General features: G+C 46.3%; 6 protein-coding genes across 6 annotated transcripts; 4 read left to right on the forward strand and 2 right to left on the reverse strand.

The window, feature by feature from the left end:
- Positions 1–79: 79 nt before the first annotated feature.
- YALI1_C21664g (uncharacterized protein) lies at positions 80–1,089 on the reverse strand (the record flags this gene model as incomplete). Its single annotated transcript, XM_068282413.1, has 2 exons — positions 80–331; positions 382–1,089. The coding sequence occupies 2 exons, from the start codon at positions 1,087–1,089 to the stop codon at positions 80–82; spliced, it is 960 nt and encodes a 319-aa protein (XP_068138514.1).
- A 1,037-nt stretch (positions 1,090–2,126) lies between these two features.
- Positions 2,127–5,667, forward strand: YALI1_C21682g (uncharacterized protein; the record flags this gene model as incomplete). Its single annotated transcript, XM_501865.3, has 2 exons — positions 2,127–2,222; positions 2,497–5,667. 2 exons carry the CDS (start codon positions 2,127–2,129, stop codon positions 5,665–5,667), a joined length of 3,267 nt encoding a protein of 1,088 aa, XP_501865.2.
- Positions 5,668–6,093: 426 nt separating this feature from the next.
- Positions 6,094–7,020, forward strand: YALI1_C21722g (uncharacterized protein; the record flags this gene model as incomplete). Its single annotated transcript, XM_501866.3, has 1 exon — positions 6,094–7,020. The coding sequence occupies one exon, from the start codon at positions 6,094–6,096 to the stop codon at positions 7,018–7,020; it is 927 nt and encodes a 308-aa protein (XP_501866.3).
- Positions 7,021–7,085: 65 nt separating this feature from the next.
- Positions 7,086–9,387, forward strand: YALI1_C21732g (uncharacterized protein; the record flags this gene model as incomplete). The annotated part of the gene is made up of 2 exons (XM_068282414.1): positions 7,086–7,110; positions 9,101–9,387. The coding sequence occupies 2 exons, from the start codon at positions 7,086–7,088 to the stop codon at positions 9,385–9,387; spliced, it is 312 nt and encodes a 103-aa protein (XP_068138515.1).
- Positions 9,388–9,391: 4 nt separating this feature from the next.
- Positions 9,392–11,563, forward strand: YALI1_C21755g (uncharacterized protein; the record flags this gene model as incomplete). Its single annotated transcript, XM_501867.2, has 1 exon — positions 9,392–11,563. One exon carries the CDS (start codon positions 9,392–9,394, stop codon positions 11,561–11,563), a length of 2,172 nt encoding a protein of 723 aa, XP_501867.2.
- Positions 11,564–11,795: 232 nt separating this feature from the next.
- On the reverse strand, positions 11,796–12,785 carry YALI1_C21789g (uncharacterized protein; the record flags this gene model as incomplete). The annotated part of the gene is made up of 1 exon (XM_501868.1): positions 11,796–12,785. The coding sequence occupies one exon, from the start codon at positions 12,783–12,785 to the stop codon at positions 11,796–11,798; it is 990 nt and encodes a 329-aa protein (XP_501868.1).
- Between the last annotated feature and the right edge of the window lie 2,178 nt (positions 12,786–14,963).

Consider the following 14,963-nt stretch of genomic DNA (forward strand, 5'->3'; position numbering starts at 1 on the left):
CAACTTGAGAAGCGCATTGTCTTTCTAATCTATGGAGGTACCTACTCCACCTTTGGTAGCTAAGTTAGTTTCCCCCGATTCAGGCCAGCATCAGTCGGCTGGGCTCTTCTTCGCTGTCTTCGCTCACAGAACCGTAGCCCAATCTCTGCGAGGATGGGCGGTGGTGATTGCTGTGCTCGCGATGATGATGATGATGATGATGATGACGATGATGCTGATTGTGGTAGTGGTGGTTTTGGCTTTCTATGCCTCCTGGACTTACTTGGAAATTACTGTCGTTGTACCAGACGTAATGCTGTAGCATGAACATGATGTCGAAAATTAACGTGATCTGTGTTAGTTGAGAGAGCTCTGCAGGTCTCGGTAGAAATCAATACTTACCAATGATAATAGAAGCTTTGGCACATTCTTGAAGATACCCTCATAATCGTGATTGATATAACCATCCAAGATTAGCTGTGCCAACGATAAAATGCCTCCTCCGAAATCACACAAAATGGAAACAATTGACCATCCCTTCGTGGACTTACGTCGGAAGTTCCATAGAAGTTGCGGGAAGTATTTACTGGTGCTCATGAGAACCTTGACGGATCCTGTGACATATGTAACATCCAACCATTGTAGTCCAATGCTGGGGTCCGAATTGCCGAACAGATACACAAGAAGCGCCGTTCCGAGTGATATTCCGATACCGAAGATTAGCAATGATAGGCCCCATTTGGACAACCGCTGTAGTGGTGATCGACTAAAGCCCCAAAAGTACACTTGACTGAGTGTCAGGAGGGTGAGGAAGCAACCGTGAATGCCAAACCACACGTCGTTGAGACGGACGAGTGGGTAATGTTTAACACCCGAAGGATCAGAATGACGTGCAGCATATTGCTCCCGAATTGTGTGATTGTAATAGAGGAGCACTGTTGATATCGTGTAGCAAATGTACCCAAGTGTGTTGAGGTAGAGAAAATCGAGTGAGATACCTTCCACAGACTTCAATTTGATGTTCAGCAAGATCGGAGGATAGAAGGAGAAGCTCCATAGTGCAAAATACGTCCACCCAAGAACGGATGACACTATGACCAGAAATTGCATCACGTTGTGTGCCTTTCAGTCGCTGTTGCCTGTGGGTGCGGGATAGTGTTTCTAATTGTGGATTTGTGGATTAGACTATGTGTACTGTACTCGTACTTACTGTACATCATGAACGTACCGTTTACTATCTTACTGTAGTACAAGTAGTTACTGTATGTACAGTACATACAGGTACAATAGCTACTTACTTGTACTCGTACCGGTACTTCTAATTATATTCTATATTGTGTAATATGATAACAGCTCACACATCAGTTGAAAGGGACACCTTCCGACAACGAGATTCTCAGATTCTATTAGTGAAAACTCAGAATGGGGTCCTCCCCCAACCCCTACATGCCTACAAGTATTTCCAGACAAGTACAGTATGTACAGTACAGTACAGTACATACATACAGTATTGCATGCCTGGGATCATAAATCAGTAGAACATGCTACAAGTACAGAGTACATACTGTACAGTACAGTACTGTACCGGTATTGTACTGGTATTCGCCGTCTGTACAGGTGTACTCATAGGCCACGCATGCATCATGTATCGTAGACAGGTTATGATAATACTTTTCGGGAGACCCATAGCACCTGACAATATGGTCTTGAATCTGCATTCGTATGTACAGCACAGTAAGAGTACTGTACGGACAGTAGCTACTTGTACCAGTAATTACTTGTAGCTTACCGATACATGATCATGAGTAATTGCCAACGCAAAATAGATGACCCCAAGTATTCCCGAAAGTTTAACTCCACTGTCCATTGTGAAAGCGTCGTCCCGGTCTTTTCCATATTGCCCCATGATCTTCAATGGAATGTTACGCTATAGGAAGGCGCTCTGAATTACGCGTATCTGGTAAGAAACAATCTCATTGAGATTGTACTTGTTATCACTTCATCAGAATATCCACCCTCTATAGTCGGTAATTTACCTCGGCATTTCTTTCTGAAAATTAAGGTTCTTTTCACGTTTCCCCCACATCTGTCCCAAGTGGGGTGCCACTTCTCATCACAAGCCTAGCATCTCGCGCACCTCCAGAACCATGGCACATTCAGCTCTAGTAGGGTACGCGCCTTTAAGGTCGGGGCTTGTTAACATTCCGACATCGCTTTCCTCGCTAATTTTCAACAGTGGAGTGGTGAGTATCAACTATGAAGGACAGATCATGAGACCGTTGGGCCAGAGCCAGAGCGATCCTAGATCCTATGGTCTCTTTTGGCAAGACCATTTAGTGGTGATCAGAAGAGTTGCTGTTACGACCTGAGATATCCCATAATTGTTGGGTGACTACCTATCACATTAGTGATACACTCTTGAGGAAGCCCTCAGCGGATGGTCCTGTACACGAGTCGCTGATCTGAGAACCAAAATGGTCTCCAACGAATGAACGCCTCGTGGAAAAACTAACGCAGTCAATTCAAGATGTCATTTTATCACTGTCATGGCAGTCTAAACCGTCGGTATCCGGAACCAGAACCACACAGACTGCCTATGTCGGATGGACTGGTATGACATCCAAGTCTGATTATTCTGGAAAAGACAAGATTGAACTCGACCCGGTTTTTGCCAAATCCATCGATCTACTGCCCAATACTCAGGTGGTCATTGACATTCAGCTGAATCCCAAGATCGCACACACCATTCACTTGGAACCTGTCACCGTGGCTGACTGGGAAATTGTCGAACTACATGCTGCATACCTTGAGTCTCGGATGATTAATCAGGTTCGAGCTGTATCCCCCAACCAGCCAGTCACGGTATACCCGTCCTCCACCACGTCTGCTACGCTGAAGGTTATTCGAATCGAGCCAGATTTAGGAGCAGCAGGATTCGCCAAGCTATCGCCAGACTCTGAAGTTGTGGTAGCTCCCAAGCAGCGAAAGAAGGAGGAGAAACAAGTGAAGAAACGGTCCGGAAGTGCGAGATCTACTGGATCTCAGAAGAGAAAAGGTGGCCGAGGCCCCCACGCTCTGAGGCGAGCTATTAGTGAAGACTTCGATGGCCATCTACGTTTGGAGGTGTCCCTGGATGTCTCCCAGCTGCCCCCTGAGTTTCACCAGCTGAAAAATGTTTCCATCAAGGTCATTACACCGCCCAATTTAGCGTCCCCTCAGCAAGCAGCCTCTATCGCAGTAGAGGAAAAGTCAGAGGAGAGTTTGTCTCAAAACAAGCCACCCTCTTCTGAGCCTAAGGTTGAGGTTCCTCCGGATATCATCAATCCTGCTTCCGAGATCGTTGCGACTCTCGTTAACGATACTACTTCTCCCACTGGTCATGCTAAGCTAAGTTATGCACTTGCCGACGCACTGGGGATCCCTAGCTCTGTGGGCCACGTAATTAGATTTGAATCTGCATCTAAGCCTCTTTCTCAAAAGCCTGGAGCGCTGGTGATTCATCGTTTCATCACTAAGACAGTGGGGGCTGCAGAGCAAAAATCACTCCGATTGAAGGGAGAGAAGAACGCCGACGATGGTGTTTCAGCCGACGACCAGTTCTCTTTGCTGGAAGAGCTCAAAAAGCTGCAGATGCTTGAAGGGCCTATTACGAATTTTCAGCGCCTACCTCCTATTCCCGAGCTGCTTCCTTTGGGTGGTGTCATCGGTTTGCAAAACTCAGAGGGCTGGATCCAAGGAGGCTACCTCGGCGAGGAGCCCATACCGTTTGTTTCTGGTTCTGAAATTCTAAGATCAGAATCGTCCCTGTCCCCTTCAAATATCGAATCTGAGGACAAGCGTGTTGTTGGCTTGGACAATATGCTGAACAAAATTAACGAGGTTCTGTCTCGTGACTCTATTGGGTGCCTGGTTTACGGATCCAGGGGCTCTGGTAAAAGTGCTGTTCTGAACCACATCAAGAAGGAATGTAAAGTGTCACACACTCACACGGTCTCCATTGCCTGCGGTCTCATTGCCCAAGACAGGGTCCAGGCTGTGAGAGAGATTCTCACCAAGGCATTTCTTGAGGCATCCTGGTTTTCCCCCTCAGTCTTGTTCTTGGATGATATTGATGCATTGATGCCTGCCGAAGTCGAACACGCTGATTCTTCGCGAACAAGACAGTTGACGCAGCTATTTTTGGAGTTGGCATTGCCCATCATGAAGTCTCGCCATGTTTCCGTTGTGGCTTCTGCACAGGCCAAAGAGTCCCTTCATATGAATCTTGTGACTGGCCATGTGTTTGAAGAGCTTTTCCATCTCAAATCTCCCGATAAGGAGGCTCGTCTGGCCATCTTGTCAGAGGCGGTTAAGCTGATGGACCAGAATGTTTCCTTTTCACAGAATGATGTTCTCGAAATTGCTTCTCAGGTCGATGGATACCTGCCTGGGGACTTGTGGACTCTGAGTGAGCGAGCCCAGCATGAAATGGCTCTCAGACAGATTGAAATTGGACTTGAAAACCCTTCAATCCAACTCGCGGACTTCATGAAAGCACTAGAGGACTTCGTGCCATCATCTCTGCGAGGGGTTAAGCTACAAAAATCCAACGTCAAATGGAATGACATCGGTGGTCTGAAAGAAACCAAGGCAGTTCTTTTGGAAACCCTCGAATGGCCCACCAAGTATGCTCCTATTTTTGCATCTTGTCCCCTTCGTCTGCGTTCTGGTCTCCTTCTCTACGGTTACCCTGGTTGTGGCAAAACCTACTTGGCCTCAGCAGTTGCTGCGCAATGTGGTCTCAACTTCATTTCTATTAAGGGTCCTGAGATTCTGAACAAGTACATTGGTGCATCCGAACAAAGTGTTCGAGAGCTCTTTGAGCGAGCTCAGGCTGCAAAACCTTGCATCTTGTTCTTTGATGAGTTTGACTCCATTGCTCCCAAGCGAGGACACGATTCCACTGGTGTTACTGACCGAGTGGTTAATCAGATGCTTACGCAGATGGATGGTGCTGAGGGACTCGATGGTGTTTATGTTCTGGCTGCCACTTCGCGACCCGACCTCATCGACCCCGCACTGTTACGTCCTGGTCGACTGGATAAAATGCTTATCTGTGACCTGCCCTCTTATGAAGACCGGCTGGATATCCTGCGAGCAATTGTGGATGGAAAAATGCACCTGGATGGGGAAGTGGAATTGGAATACGTGGCGTCAAGGACCGACGGCTTTTCTGGGGCTGATCTGCAGGCTGTGATGTTCAATGCTTATCTTGAGGCTATTCATGAAGTTGTGGATGTTGCTGATGACACAGCAGCTGATACCCCTGCGCTCGAAGACAAGCGTCTTGAATTTTTCCAGACGACCCTTGGAGATGCCAAGAAAGATCCTGCAGCTGTCCAAAATGAGGTAATGAATGCTCGAGCTGCAGTAGCCGAGAAGGCTCGTGTCACAGCTAAGTTGGAAGCCTTGTTTAAGGGCATGTCTGTGGGTGTCGATAACGATGATGATAAGCCCCGGAAGAAGGCAGTCGTTGTAATCAAACCTCAACACATGAATAAGTCTTTGGATGAGACTTCTCCTTCCATCAGTAAGAAGGAGCTCCTGAAGCTGAAGGGCATCTATAGCCAGTTTGTCAGTGGTCGAAGTGGCGATATGCCGCCTGGCACTGCCTCCACAGATGTTGGTGGACGGGCTACCTTGGCATGATGTAATTTAATGATATGTTTTTGATTATCTTTGACGCAACATGTTATGGGTTTTGCCGGTGAGAATCGTCATCATCTGAGTACAGTACATACAGTACACAATACACATCAATTTTTAAGTACATACAACTGTAGGTACTGTACAGTATGTACATACATACACTTGTACTGTACTTGTACTTATACTTATACTCTGGTATTGGGACCACTTAATAAAACCTTATTACATGACAGTATTGTTGTAAGACACATGAATCACCACATTCGGGCTCGCATTTACGTACAGTACACGAACAATTGTCGACTCAAAAAGCGCTTCCTATATCACCACGTTAAAATATCATCGACATCCGGCTTATCTATGTAGCAACATTCTGCATTTTAGAGTGCCAGGTCGAAAATTATCTGTAGTGTTGGGTAAGGGTTCATGGTATATGCGGCTCACTCTCCGACTACTGTATATAGGATCGTATTTCGTGTTGTAATCTACAATACGAGTACTATACTGGGTTTGCATCTCATCATCACAGTACACGGTATGTTCACATTCACAATTCCATCGGAATCTATCAGCTACGGATATGCAGTGTTCCAGTCTAAAGGCGATCTTACACAGCTCAACATCGAGGTTACTGGGTCCGAAGGCGAACATGTGTTCTCAGTGCGAATCAACAAGGGTCTCTTGAAACAGCATAAGTATCGACGAAACAAGGAATCTGACGAGGATTGGGAAAAGGTAGTGCGGTGGGTTTTTACGGGCGAAGCCGGAGAGGGATTTGAAGCAGAAAGCGTGATTACTCAATGCTCATACGATAGCATGGACAAATCTTTGAGTGTATCAATCCGAAGGAGAAAAAGCGACGGCATTGTCGCCCGACTGGGTGATATCGAATTGAAGGAGACGTCAACAGGTGATCCGGATCTCATGACATGGGTACGTAGTATCGACGAAAGTAGAACGAACGTTCAGAAGACTCTACGGGAAACGCGTATCCAGACAAACATGTATAAGGGGCGATGCGTGGAGTTGGAGAAGCAATTGCAGAGCCTCATAGCAGAGAAGAGGAGATATGAGAAGGAACTGGTGAACAAGTTTTCGGCTCTCTTGAATACAAAGAAGAGAAAGATGCGTCAGTTCGAAGGGGAGTTTAGCGATGGATTCGGCGACTACGTGAAGAAGGAGGAATTCGTCATTCCTGAGTTAGCTGAAAAGGTCGAGCATCTCCCGCCTTTCAAACCCAACTCACCTGCAATGATGGTGAAGGAGGAAGAGACGATCTCGGAAGGCCTTCTTAACCCTGACCCAAAGGAGCCCATCGAACTGGATTCCGATGCCACAGTCGAGAGTGATTAATGTGCTGTCTTGTACAGGTACAAGTACAATACAGTACATACATACTTGTACAAGTACAGCACAGTATGTACAGGGCATCTTACTGGTACAGTAAGTAGATGAGTGCTTATACGAGAAGTATGTACTAGTACATACAGTACAACTACAAGGATTACACATTCTTCTATCAATATCCTCTTCAAAAGTAATGACCGCTTGTTTTTCCTCCGCGGTACGAGTAGAGAGACCATAGGTCTAAATCTCTGATACAATACTATATAATACGGGAGGTGTGAAGATCCTATGTATGAATGATCAATTAGAATTTTTTTTTAACGACTTCCACAACCCACTTCTTGGAACACCACGTTCCGATAGTAGCACACACCAGAAGTGTGCATGCTCATTCTAGAAATAGATTCTATATCAGCAGATACACCATCTACAGGACAGACAGCTCGTCCACGACCAGCTAGTTTCTCTCATGAGTGAGGAACCTGCCAAGGTGAGAGTCCATAATCAACACATTTCCGTATGTGCATAAACGGGAGGAGAGAGCAAGTCAGACAAGTGTGATATCGCTCTGCCCATATTGATATGGCTAGTCCACCCTTTTCACTACTTCTACAGTACTGTAGTCTCAACTATTAATTTCATTGAACGCCAAAAAATGTGCGAATGATGATTATGAATAAAAAAAGATGCATCAATGGTATCGTGCGGCTACAGTATGTACTATACAATACTCGTACAACTACTGGTATGTACTGTACATACTGTACATTCTGTACCTGTACCTGTTGCTGAAGTACAAGAAAATCATTTGTTATAGTGTCCATACGACAACAGTCACAAAACGGTCCACAGTGCTTGAACATGCTGGAGCAGTATGAGTATGTACACTTGCAGGTGACAGAAGAGATCTATTGCACATCCGTGCTATATCAGTGCATATAAGGGACATCGCTTCCTAGTGCTCTAAGTACAAGTATTATTGGCGGTCTAATTTGTCAAACCCCACCTTGCAGGTCAAAAATAGTTTCGAGAGCCCGACTTGGAGTTGATGTGAGCTAGTACAGTACATCCGGTACTTCACCTGTATTAAATTAGGATAGTCCTTGGCGGTCGTGGTATCCCATTCGTAATTTTGCTTGACTGGTATCGTACTGTACTTGTACCTGTACCTGGAAGTACGAGTGTCTACGGGTTGTCTGTTTTCTTGCATCAGCAAGCCTTGTTCCAAATATGAAACTCGATGGTTACGGGTTCAGAGTTCAGACACCTGAGATATGCATGTGGCATCCCTTGACACGCGGCTTTAGGCAGAAGGATGGGGCGAAGTCGGAATGCGCCCGCGACCAAAACAACATTGTGAATGAAAAACACAATCCTGGAGACGACCATGGTATGTACGCATAAGTCGGTTCGGTACAATACCAGGTGTATAACTAAATCTGACCAAGCTATCTCGCCCTGTTGTTGTATCAACAAATTTTCACGCATAGTTGATAATGTATGGAACTGTGCTTGTAACTGCTTTTTATTGCGTAATGGCCCTAGAGACGCAAGTCCAAGCTGGCAGCATCCTAGACCCGATTTTGGCTTTTGGGCTCGTGCTGCTGCGGTTGAACACGTTGAACTGCTGTTGTGCCTAACTAGATCGACAAGTGGATCCATTGTCCAATATGATCATGAATGGATTCTCTAGAATGCGATTCAAAATGGTAACCTAAGAGAATGAATAAAAAGATCAAAAGTATTAGTGCTAGCATTTAAAGGACTTTTAGACGCGTGTTGGGGCCACGATCATTTTGTCTCATTCACCCTGCCGCGTTTATATTTAGAAACCTTAGTTATCGTGGGAATAGGGGTGAGTGAGGTGCAAGTTAGTGCAACTAAATTTTGTACACATTCACACTTGTCACCGAACGGTCAAAAGGACACTCTTTTTTACCTTCACCGCATCGACGTTCTCTTTTTTCTTCTTCAACGTGCTTGACGACGTGCCTTTTCACGTGGACGTGCTCTGCTTTTCCAGTTTCTTCCGGGCTTCTGAAACCCGGTGTTCTTTCATCCCCAAGACGCCATAAACTTGGCTGAGCTCTTCACTCTTCTTACACCACTTCTCTTTTTTCCACGGCCACTTCATACCGGCGCCATTATCTACACCTTCATTCCCATCACTTCTCTTCTTCGCTACTTTTCACCATGGACATGCAGTTTACACCCTTGCTGCCTTCGCAGCTACTTGTGGGGTCTCCCTTCAACCCAGGAACCCCCACCGGAGGTCAGTTTTCTCCTGGTCCCCAGTTTGGACCTTTTCCCACGGCGGCAGCGGCAGCAGCAGCGGCAGCCGCTGCTGCGCACCTCACCCAGAATCGGATCTAACTACATGTACCCTACTTTCGACTACCCTCACGACAGCTTCGGTCATATGGGCTATATTATGCCTCACCAACCCCACCAAGCTCATCAACAAAACGGTACCGCCAACGGCTCCGGTGGCGTTTCTGACGACCAAGGCCAGCCCTCTCGAACTGTGTACCTTGGAAATGTGCCTACCGAGTGCACTCCTGAAGAGCTTTTGAATCATGTACGATCCGGCATGGTAGAAAATGTTCGCATGCTACCAGAGAAGACATGTGCCTTTGTTTCCTTTTACGACCAAAACTCAGCTGCACATTTCCACTCGGACGCGATTTTGAAGAAGCTCACCATCCATGGCCAGGATATTAAGATTGGCTGGGGCAAGCCTACAACGGTTCACCCCTCCATCGCAATTGCTGTCTCGCAGGAGGGAGCCTCTCGAAACGTCTACCTTGGAAACCTCCCTGACGAAATGGACCAAGCCGCCCTCCGTGATGAGCTTGCCAAATTCGGCCCTATCGACACTGTGAAGCTTATTAGCGATCGGAAATACGGCTTTGTGCACTTTTTGTCCATCTCCACTGCTGTCAAGGTCGTGCAACAACTAAAAGCTGATCCGATTTGGTCTCAACGGAAGGTGCATTACGGCAAGGATCGGTGTGCATACGTCAGCAAAACCCAGCAACAGAACGCTGCTCAGTACCTTGGCCTCGCCCCTGGATATGAACAGATGGCCGCTGCTACGGACAGAGACGCCCTTACGAATGTGCTTTCCCAGCAGTCAGCTGCTGCCAACGCCGTGGCTGCTGCGGCCGGTGGAGCCGGCAATGCTGGTAATAGAACTGTGTATCTGGGAAATGTTCATCCTGAGACCTCTACGGAGGAGATCTGTAATGTGGTTCGAGGAGGTCTGCTGCATCATATTCGGTACATTCCTGAGCGTCACATTTGTTTTGTGACTTTTGTGGACCCTACTGCAGCCGCTCAGTTCTTTGCTCTATCCAACCTCCAGGGATTGACTATTCACAACAAGCGACTAAAAATTGGCTGGGGAAAACACTCAGGTCCTCTTCCCACACCCATTGCCCTTGCTGTCACTGCTGGCGCGTCCAGAAATGTTTACATTGGAGATATCGACGACAATTGGCCGGAATCTAAACTGCGTGCTGACTTCTCTGAGTTCGGTGACATCGAGCAAATCAATTTTCTCAAAGAGAAGTCATGTGCCTTCGTCAATTTCACCAATTTGGCCAATGCCATTAAGGCCATCGAAGGTATCAAACAGAAGAGCGAGTACCAGCAGTTCAAGATAAATTTTGGCAAGGATCGATGCGGCAACCCTCCTCGAATGTATCCCCAGCAACAGCAGAATCAGGCACACCATCAGCAGGGCCACAAGCACCGACAAAGCCTGTCTCGGTCACGATCGGATCGAGGCTCTTCTGAAGAATATGAGTCTCAACCCCAACAAGGCCCACAACTTAACCAGTCCCAGTCCCAGCAGCAACCTTCTCAGCATACTCAGCAACAGCAGCAGCAACAACCACAGCAACACCTTGGGCAGCAGACCCAACATACACAGCAGCAGGCGCAGCAGGCACAGCAGCAGGCACAGCACAATCAGCACCACCAGCGACACCAGTCCCAACCTCAGCAGCACTACCAGTACGATTACCAGCATGTGCTTGACAACACTGGACTCTACCCCGTGCAGAACCCCTTCGGTATGAGCTTTCAGGTGCCGGCACCTCACACGCCCGGAAACCAAGCGTTGGCCCAGTATCTTGCGAAGGCCCAAATGGACCATTACGCAGCGTACAGTGGCACTCTAGTAGGTTTGAACGGATCTGGTGACTCCGGTGAGGATGATACGGTGTCGGATGATGGTAACGGGAGCCGACAGTACAACCACCAGCCCCCTCCTTTCCATTACACTCCTGGAGCTGGCCGACATCATACGCGAAAGTTTGCGTCTATTTATGAGGAGAATTCTGTGAACCCTAGCACTACCTCTGTCCTAAGTGAGGAACCTGCAGGAGACGATCATAGCGTGACCGCAGATACGACCCCTCTGACCTCACGAGACAACCTCAAAGACCTCACACAGAGCCTTGCTGAAATTGACATTGACAATAACAAGGATACGAAAAACAAGGATGCCAAGCCCGTTTTGGGTCTTGCTATCACCAGTGGTTAGGATGTTACATACGTATAGCATAATAAATTTTGAGAACGAGCTACTTATACAAGTATGTACTGGTATAAGTGGTCCACACGATACAACACAGCAGCAACAAACTCACTAACAGCTACTTGTACCGCAGGAATGTTTCTTACAGGGGTGCAATAAAGACATTGTCTATACATGATGACAATGCCAGTTGGATCATCGGTCTCGAGAAGCTTCAAAACTACTTATATACACCTAACTATACACCAGACTTAAACTGTCTCAGATAGTTGTAGTCATCAATATGCTCCTTGACGGAATCAGAGATGATCTTGCAGCCTTCAGGTCCGAACTTTTCAGTCCAACTCTTCTCCCAAGCAGGGAAGTCAGTCTCATATTCACCCTTTTGGATCAGCTTGGGGTTGGGGCGGAATCCGGACGATCCCAGGGCATCATCGTGGAAGCCCTTCCATTTCTCGAACAGCTTAACATCCTTTTCACGGTTCTCGCCCCAAACCAGCATTTGAGGATCCCACTCAAGGTCAAGAGCTTTGCAGACCTTCTGCAAAGTCACTTCAGGGTTGCCGATGAGGTCAGTCGAGTCGACAACAATAGGAGCGGGCAAGCCTCTCTCTTTTCGGAGCTTGCAAACATAGTCGTACATGAGTCGCAATTCTCTGTAGCCTGCTTCCGAGGATCTGTAGTGAGTCCAGCCAGTTTCTTCCACTCGAGGTGGGATGCAACATCGATAGTACGAGGGCACCGACAAATGAGGGGGCCTGATCAGAAAGACATAGTCAAGGTTGGAGAGAACGTTAGCTGGGAGGTTGGTGGGGTTTACCTGGGCTAGTGCTTCCGGAACCTCCTCGAGACCCTCAACCATCTCCTTGCACTTCTCACTGGACAGGATGCTCTTAGCCACTCCTGGAGGGTTGGTGAGACCCTCAACAGCTCCATCCAGAGGAGGGATGAAGTACTGAGCCATGTCCTTCATCATGATTCGCTTGCCATTGGATTCCTCTTCGTCTAGGGTCTCAAGGACATCAGCAAAGGTAGTGTTCTCGAATTGGTTTCCCTCAAGCTCCTTCGCTGAGAAACGATTGCTCATACGCTCAGGCCCAAAATAGTATGGATCCCCAAAGGGTTCGTGGATGCAATGGAGCTCGTCACGGGAGAGAAAGCATCTTTCAAAAGCAGTGCTTGTTGCCCGTGGGTGGGTCATAACAAAGATCATGTTCTTTGCCATCATTGTTTTGTTGTTTAGAATTTCTTGTGTAGTGTACAAAATTTGTGCCACTTGTCGATAGGGTTGAACAACCTAATGAACAGAAAGAAAGACCCTTTGACATTTATATAGATGAATACTTCCCTTCTCTCCACACTTTTATCTGCCAGGACACTTGCTATGCTTCTGAGCAGTGGGCTATCAACCTTAGTTATTACAGTTCATGGCAAGGTTCCAATTAATGCTCGGCACAGAGGAGAGGCCGAAGCCATGAGAACATTTCTTCAGCCTGCTCAATCACACTGCTGGTTTTGGTATGGCTATAAGGAGAAGTTGTTGTTTTTGAGCTAGAGGCACGTGACCTGATGGCTTTGCATTGTTTCCATATCTACATACGTGTCTGACTGATAAACCATGATGATGATGGCAATGATGACGTGTAGGTACTGTATTGTATTTTCCTCTGGACGGACTTGCAGAAATAATCACAGGTACTTATACGCTTACCGTGAGAAATACTCTACGTAATTCCCACAATCCATCTCGACTCAACTTCAGAATTTTGAGACCTGCAATTTTTTTTGGTCGGAACTTTTTGAGTCGTTAACTTCAGTTTCAAGCGAACCGAGGACAGCCGGGGTCGTATAGCTTTGAGTAGCTGAATTTTATTTCCAGCTCGCTTGTGAATGCTGAAAATGGTTCAATAATTTGCCTTCTCAAACACCAATATTTTAGTTTCTCTGCCGTGGCTTTGACTGCTCTGTTCGCCCAATTTTAGATGCTTGGGCTACAAGCACCTGTACTGTGCATAACGAGTCAACTGAGTCATCTTGTGCATAAGATGTCTACAGATAGGGTGAGGAACCTGATGATGAACTGGACTTCCCTATGATAGACAGTAATACTGTGACAACTCATTGGAATCAATGTGAAGACTCATTTGTTCACCTTGGACCATGGCTCCTCCAGACACGCACATTTCGGTATTAGTTTCACTGAGGGCTGGCGCTTGCATGGCGCACCAAATGCATCATGACGTAGCTGACTCAATCAACTCAGGGGCGTATATAACTGGGTATAAGTAGCTGCAAGCGCGACACCTGACACTGGACATGCCAATAGTACCTCGATGAGATAGATAGGTAACCAAATAATCGACGGGTATGTAAAACCTCTTCTAAACTCAATGTGGGGGATCTGCGCCTTCTTCCACGAATGATAAATATGTCTCACAGTTATTTTTATAAGTTTTTTCATATAATTTTTTTCCCTTCTTTTTGAGTTGTTGTAAGAAACGTCCATAGCAAGACCTTCTTCATGGGTATGGTGTTTCCCGACGCAGTACGATAATTATAGTTATAATTAGATAAATTCTGAAAACTGGTTAAAGACGTGTTGCTGACGCATGTGACATTAAAAGATTTCGAAAGTGTTGAAAGCATTTGGAGGTGTGTGGACGAAACGTTTGGACGAGTACTTGTACAAGTACAGTACTGTACAGTAGGGTATAGTACATAGTGTACAGTACTTGTACGTGGCAGTTTTCTGCATTGGAACCTAACCCTTGAAGTGCTGTTATAGACCTAATGCGGAACCACTATGATTTCCCAACACTCCAATGAGCTTCCTAATAATTCAGCAGAATAATCATGCCGAGGCAGTCATTGTTTTTGGAAATCATACTACGATGTTAATCAACGTTGCTATGGACATTTTGCACGCACACGCCTGATACAGCTTTACTTCTAGAACTATTATCATTTCACTGGTTCTTTCATTCAAGATATATACATGTAGTACATCTACAAATACATACTGTACGATACATGAGAAAGAGATATTCGTTTGTAAGGAACCCATAGAGAATACCCAGTACAGGAAACACTACTGGCAGTAACGACAACACATGGAGTGGGCGGGCGGAACCCAGAAAAACAACTTCAAGTAACGATATATACTATACTTGTCCATACTGTGTACTTACTGTTTGTATTATGTATGTACAGTAGGAACACACTGTACTTACATCAGTGTACCAGAATGTACTAACGTACACTGAACGGCGGGCGACACGATGGATGTTGACACCTTACTTTCTGTATTATATAATAGTTACTGTGTGTACGAGTACTTGTACAATTATTTTTTCCTTATTACAGTAATGTGCTCCACAAAAGTCATTATTATCACAGTATTCCAGTA

The sequence above is a fragment of the Yarrowia lipolytica genome, chromosome 1C (assembly GCF_001761485.1).
Source record: "Yarrowia lipolytica chromosome 1C, complete sequence".
Taxonomy (NCBI): Eukaryota; Fungi; Ascomycota; class Dipodascomycetes; order Dipodascales; genus Yarrowia; species Yarrowia lipolytica.